The 6332-nt window shown below is 37.4% G+C and overlaps 2 protein-coding genes across 3 annotated transcripts in view; one reads left to right on the top strand and one right to left on the bottom strand.

The window, feature by feature from the left end:
• The window catches only part of vas (ATP-dependent RNA helicase vasa), a 119501-nt gene that overhangs the window by 4663 nt on the left and 108506 nt on the right, over window positions 1-6332 (top strand). The gene's annotated exons all lie outside the window — the stretch shown is intronic.
• Window positions 734-2139, bottom strand: LOC108359140 (uncharacterized). 2 transcript variants are annotated; one of them, XM_017610837.1, is made up of 2 exons: window positions 1178-2139; window positions 734-1076 (listed from the first exon to the last, which is right to left on the bottom strand). In XM_017610837.1, the coding sequence occupies exons 1-2, from the start codon at window positions 2087-2089 to the stop codon at window positions 1047-1049; spliced, it is 942 nt and encodes a 313-aa protein (XP_017466326.1). In that variant the 5' UTR covers window positions 2090-2139; the 3' UTR covers window positions 734-1046. The 2 variants fall into 2 exon arrangements, with proteins under 2 accessions (XP_017466326.1, XP_017466325.1); XM_017610836.1 differs by having other exon boundaries at window positions 734-1134; window positions 1237-2139.

Genomic DNA, 6332 nt, shown 5'->3' with positions numbered 1-6332 from the left:
GGACCGGAAGTATTTTTGCGCAGAACTGCGTAGGCGGCCTTCGGCTGCGCTTAGGGATTATAACCCTTACTAAGTAGAATTCTCCTTTCTGTGTTGCCGGGAAAAGGGGACCGGAAGTATTTTTGCGCAGAACTGCGTAGGCGGCCTTCGGCTGCGCTTAGGGATTATAACCCTTACTAAGTAGAATTACCCTTTCTGTGTTGCCGGAAAAGAAGGACGGAAGTATTTTTGGGCAGAACTTCTCTCTGCGGAGGCGGCCTTCGGCCGCGCTTAGGGATTATAACCCTTACTAAGTAGAATTCTCCTTTCTGTGTTGCCGGGAAAAGGGGACCGGAAGTATTTTTGCGCAGAACTGCGTAGGCGGCCTTCGGCTGCGCTTAGGGATTATAACCCTTACTAAGTAGAATTACCCTTTCTGTGTTGCCGGAAAAGAAGGACGGAAGTATTTTTGGGCAGAACTTCTCTCTGCGGAGGCGGCCTTCGGCCGCGCTTAGAGATTATAACCCTAACTAAGTAGAATTCTCCTTTCTGTGTTGCCGGAAAAGAAGGGCGGAAGTATTTTTGGGTAGAACTTCTCTCTGCGTAGGCGGCTTTCGGCTGCGCTTAGGGATTAAAACCCTTACTAAGTAGAAGTAAATAATTCATATTAGAAAAAACGAAATTATCCATATGCACACTTTCGTTAGAAAACCGAAATAATGCATATAACAAAAACCGAAATAATGNGGCTACGAGGCCATGTTGCTCCCGAGTTGTTGTGCTCTTCTTAAAGTTATACTTCGTATAGGAGGTTGTGTTTTTTTAAGGCTTCGTTGATGAACTTTATGGTGTTTTCATTACTGCAGTCGAGTGTTTGTTCGAGGTTAGCGTGACTTCCTGAGATGGCGCAATCCTTGAGAACAGTTAGAGTCGTCCAACATTGGGTGCATTCTGGTGATCTGCCGCCGCTAAAATGGTGCCTGGTACTGAAGTTAGTTACACCGACTCTCATTCGTGCTATTTTAATACAGTCGTCCCTAGTGAAGTTTTCGTTATAGTGTGGTCTTTTAAGTTGTGCGTTGTGTGTTTTTAAAAAAGTTCTTGATGTCTGCCACAGAGTATTTTTTATGTTTGCAGCTTCTACTTTGTGGAAATTTTTAATGATTGCGCTTAAACATGGAACTTCCATCATAAGNAAAGTGCTTGATGTCTGCCACACAGTATTTTTTATGTTTGCAGCTTCTACTTTGTGGAAATTTTTAATGATTGCGCTTAAACATGGAACTTCCATTATAAGAGGCATTTTTATAGCTTCCTTGGCTGCTTCGTCCGCTAATTCATTGCCAACTATACCGACGTGTGCTGGGATCCATAGGATCGTTATGCGCGAATTGAGTGTGACTCCGTCTAGAAGGAATCTTCGTGATTCACCGTCGTGTTGTAGTGATTTCACCACGCTAAGGCTATCCGAGCAAATAAGTGCATGTTTCTTTTTGCTCGATGCATGACGAACCGCAAATTTTATAGCTGCTAATTCTGCATTGAAAATGCCGGCGTGAGGTGTTAGAAGAGATTGCCGCACTTTCATATAGGAGTATCCGTTGGCTTGTTGTTCTATGACCGCATAAGGTGCTGTACCATTTAGGAAAGACCCATCCGTAAAGTAGGTGGTCTCAACTGGTATTTTGCTTTTATACTCTAAAAATTTTTTTTTAAAGAAATCAGGACACGTATTGTTTTTATCATGTGAACTAATCGTAGTATCTATCGTTATGTTAGTGCTTGTTGGAATGTTGTTTGTTGGTTTGTTTGGTATTGGAGAGTTAATATTGGTCAGATGTATCAGAATGTGTTGAATGCTTGAAGCGTACGTGTTACTTTTGATGATTCTCTTGTAAGCATTTATATGATACCAGAAAGTGACGTGTAGTGCGTGTGAAGGTGTTGTTATAGATTTAGCTGCTAAATTTAGCGAACTGTTTAGCAGCAAAGACTCAAAATCTTTGTATTGAGCTTCAACGACGAGAGCATCCTTCGGTGTTGGTGTTAGAAGTCCGGATGCCGTTCTGTAACATTTATTTAAGGCTACATCTATTTTTTTAATATTCATTTTTGAGGTCCATCCATAGAGCGTTATGCAGTGCCGCAACACTCCTGTGAGCGAACGACATATTGAGAGTGCAGTACACTCCGAATCGTGGTTCTAGTAAAATCGCAATTTCGCTTCTTGCAGATGTGAAGAGCTTCTATTTTGTCACCAGGTATAACTGCGCCTGTATTTGTTGCCCATTGGTGTATTTTTGCGTCGAGGATATTTAAGCTTCTGCTCACTTCCTCTGCTGTTCCAGAGGCCAGGGCAAAGATATTATCCGCGAAAATACCCATATAATCTATACCGGATTGGTTTACTAACAATTTGGAGAGTGTGTTTGTGTAAATATTAAATAACAGGACCGATAAAGGGGAACTATGAGGTAAATAATTTATATTAGAAAAAACGAAATTAGCCATATGCACACTTTCGTTAGAAAACCGAAATAATGCATATAACAAAAACCGAAATAATGCATGCATGCACAATTTCGGTTCAAAACCGAAATAATGCATATGTGAGAGACGAAGGTATGCATACATGCACAGTTTCGGGTGAAAACCGAAATAATGCATATAACAAAACCCGAAATAATGCATGCATGCACAGTTTCGGTTGAAAACCGAAATAATGCATATGAAAACCCCGAAGTAATGCATACATGCACAGTTTCGGTTGAAAACCGAAATAATGCATATGAGAAACTACCGAAATTATGCATATGCATACTTTCGTTTTAAAAGCGAAATAAGGCATATGAAAAAAAAACGAAGTAATGCACACATGCACAGTTTCGGTTGAAAACCGAAATAATGCATATGGCAAAAACCGAAATAAAGCATACATGCACAGTTTCGGTTAAAACCGAAATAATGTCCAAATGCACAGTTTCCATATGCGCAATTTCGGTGCCCCAAGTTTGGTATCAACTGAAAGAGGACTAAAATAGCTTTAAAACTGAAATATTTAAACGAGGAAAGCCAGCAGAAAGCCAGCTATTGAAAAATATTGAAATAAAAATTGTTTTTAACTACCATAGAACAGACCTTTGGTCAGGTATACGCATTTCTTTTGTATTAAATTATAAAAAAAAAAAATATAAATAGAAGTGGTAGCTTTCGATCGTTATTTCTGTTTATAAGCTATTTAAGTCCTCTTCCATTTGGTACCAAATTCGTTTAATTTGGATAAGCGGTTTGTTTATTATCCGGAAAGACTTTTATTTCGAACTTAAAAAATATCGGGCCAAGTTTTGACTGTATGGAAAAAAATAACTGCTATTTACGGTCCCTGGAATAAATACTTGTGATTATATGNAAAAAATATCGGGCCAAGTTTTGACTGTATGGAAAAAAATAACTGCTATTTACGGTCCCTGGAATAAATACTTGTGATTATATGAGCGGCCTCACACATAAATAAACCGATAACCGAACCGTAATCGGCCGTTGACGTCCGTCGGTGACGATAAATTCAAACATGTTTGTATTTCTCGTCGGATGTCAGGTGAAAAGTACTAAAATGGACTGCGAAAAATTAACTTATTGGGTGCAAAACAAAAAAATTACATATAAAATCACATGTTTAGAGTATGTCTATTCAAATTTATACAAAATATTTCACTGCTTGCAAAATTGAAATGAAAACTAGATTTGTGCGTACAAATATGGTCGGTAAATAATCTGGTTGAGTTTGCGCATCAGTTCGGACGGTCAAATTGTTCGGCCGAAATGGGTCAGCCTATCGGATGTAATGTGCGCCTAGCGTTATACGCGCGCAGCTGTTTTATAAATCTGGTACTTGTTGCCGAAATTCAAGCAATGGCAAAGCTTTGTGTTGCATTTCCAGTACCTTATTTTCTTTTAATTCAAAAAACTCCAACTCTTCTTCGCTTTTTAAAAAGGAGTGTTTCGGATATTGTAAATTCATCCTCAATTATATTACATAAAAAAGGGTTAATGGAGTATGCAAGCGTAAATTTAAATAATTTCAAATCGGCAAATATTTTTTCAAAATCTGCTTTTAAATCATGTTGCAATATTTTTTCTAGCCATGGAAAATAATGAAATATTATTTTTTTGAGATCTTGCATAAAAAGACGTACATACATAGTTTAGTTTCAAAACAAAATATTTTGCGACAAATCAAAAACATTTGTATTCTCTTCTTGTAGAGACAAATTCAAGTTTTGGCAAATGTTCCATCATATCGATAAAGAACATTAGCCAGAAAGTCAATTTCCATTCTCCAATTGTGGGTAATGTTAAAAACACAATGGAAAAGAATGTCCAACAAAGAAAAAGAAATGTGTATTTTAAAAAGTAGAAGGAGCCAAAATGTTCTAAGCAAAGAGAAAGTTAAAAGAGCCGCACTTTGGAAAGCAAAGAGCCGCATTTGGCTCAAAGAACCGCGATTGCAAACCGCTGTTATAAAGTATACTAAAATGTATACATGTATTTTTTGCAAAATATGCAAAACCATGCATTTACTGAAAAATATATGAACTAACGATTGAATACAATTTTAATGAATATTTCATGATTCGTGAGGATAACTAACCATTTACATTTGAAGAAGCCCAATGAAAACATACATCAGATTCCGAGTTCTCATTATCATAAATAAGAAAGAAGGTTTTATATTTTTTTATTTTATAACTTAAGCAACCGCATCGCTAGCAGCGCAGGCTTTCGGCTGATTGGTGAGATGTGATGGGTCAGATACGCGGAAATCTGTAGATTTTGCTAATTTTAACTTCTGTTGCGTCCTTTAACAGTAGGAGGGGATCCAAGTTGTCAAACTGATGATACCTTTGGGAAGCAAGTTCTGGGCACGATACTAGTAGATTATGCACGCTGGCTGTTGCTTGACAGAAGGGGCAGGTGTTGGGTCTAGTGCCTTGTAGTAAGTGCGTGTTAGTAATTATGGTGTCCCCCATTCGGAGACGTGTGTATGCTGTGATATGGTTGGTAGGTACCGATGTAGGGGAAACGGGTTTTGTTCGGCTAGTTAATATCCGAATAATGGTGATTACAGTCCGCCCATTGGTGCATTAACTTCCCAGCAAACACAGTCTCTAACGTAAGAGAAACTTGGATTTCTACATTAGATAACTAGGGTAATTCTCTAATCGTTCTCGAGTCGATGGCGAAATTAGAGAACTACATTAGAATTCGATTCGAGAATGATTAGAGAAACAACGCAAATTCAAATAAATGTAAATAAGAAATATTCCAAATCAATGAATCATACATTATTTTTAACTTCAAATAATTCATTATTATTTTGTTGCAAATACATACATTTAGTACAAATTTTACAAACAACGCATTTTATTTAATAAAGCAAAACAGCAGTTTGAAGAAATTCACATTCGAATCCCATTAGAGATCAACATTAGAATTCGATAATATAATTAATATTTTCTCGAGTCGAGAACTATGTCAAATTTTTGTTGAGATCGCTATGATTCTCGATAGTTTTTTGAGTCGTTCTCTAACGTTTGAGATTGGAGAATGTGGCTAGTTCTCCAATCATTCTCTAATCGATAACTAACCGCAATATTTGCTGGGTTAGCTTACCTCTGTCGATGAATTAAACAGTAAATGTCGCGGGGTAGGATGTGATTGTTGGAGTGATGGAAACATCCCTGGTGACTGTGTCTGCAAGTGTGTTACCCTGGATATCGGAGTGTCCGGGTATCCACATGTGTTTAATATTGCCCTGGTAGGGAATTGCGTGTTTTTTAAAAATGTCGATGATGTAGCTTGATTTGTTGTGGTTTTGGAGGACTTGGAAACAGGACAAGTTATCGGAGCAAATTATGTGCTTACCCCTTGCTTTTGCGAAAGCTTCTATAAATCGGTAAATACCGAAGCTAATTTATTCAAAATTGATTTTTGCAATAATTCTTTAGCAAATAATAGGCTTATAATAAAAGGTTGGAAAATGGGCGGGGTACTTATAACCACATATGTGTATCTCGGTAACCGCTCGATCAATGGGTACCAAACTCGGTATGATTATAGTGGTTGCCAGATAAAAAGGCAAAACGTTGAAAGTTTTGAAATCTCACTAAAATTACTAAATTATTTATTTAACGGTAAATTTCAGAAATGTTTGAAACTTTGGTATTTCGAAATTTAAGGAAGCTAATTTAACCCAAAATTAATACTAACAACAATCCCTTGAAAAGAAGTAATATTATTATGGAATTTTTGGCGTGGTGCCGCCCACATACAGTATTGGACATATCTATAGC

This window comes from Rhagoletis zephyria, unplaced genomic scaffold (genome assembly GCF_001687245.7).
Source record: "Rhagoletis zephyria isolate East Lansing unplaced genomic scaffold, Rhagoletis_zephyria_1.1 Rzeph_scaffold_00346, whole genome shotgun sequence".
NCBI classification, from domain to species: Eukaryota; Metazoa; Arthropoda; class Insecta; order Diptera; family Tephritidae; genus Rhagoletis; species Rhagoletis zephyria.
This window is presented reverse-complemented; position numbering and strand designations above follow the sequence as displayed.

What these genes read in the sequence shown, in the direction of transcription:
- LOC108359140 (XM_017610836.1), bottom strand. Translation starts at nt 2,089, where the DNA reads ATGAATATTAAAAAAATAGATGTAGCCTTAAATAAATGTTACAGAACG. An exon ending in TTTAAGCGCAATCATTAAAA is followed by an intron (nt 1,135 to 1,236) that starts ATTTCCACAAAG and finishes CAATCATTAAAA; the next exon opens with ATTTCCACAAAGTAGAAGCT.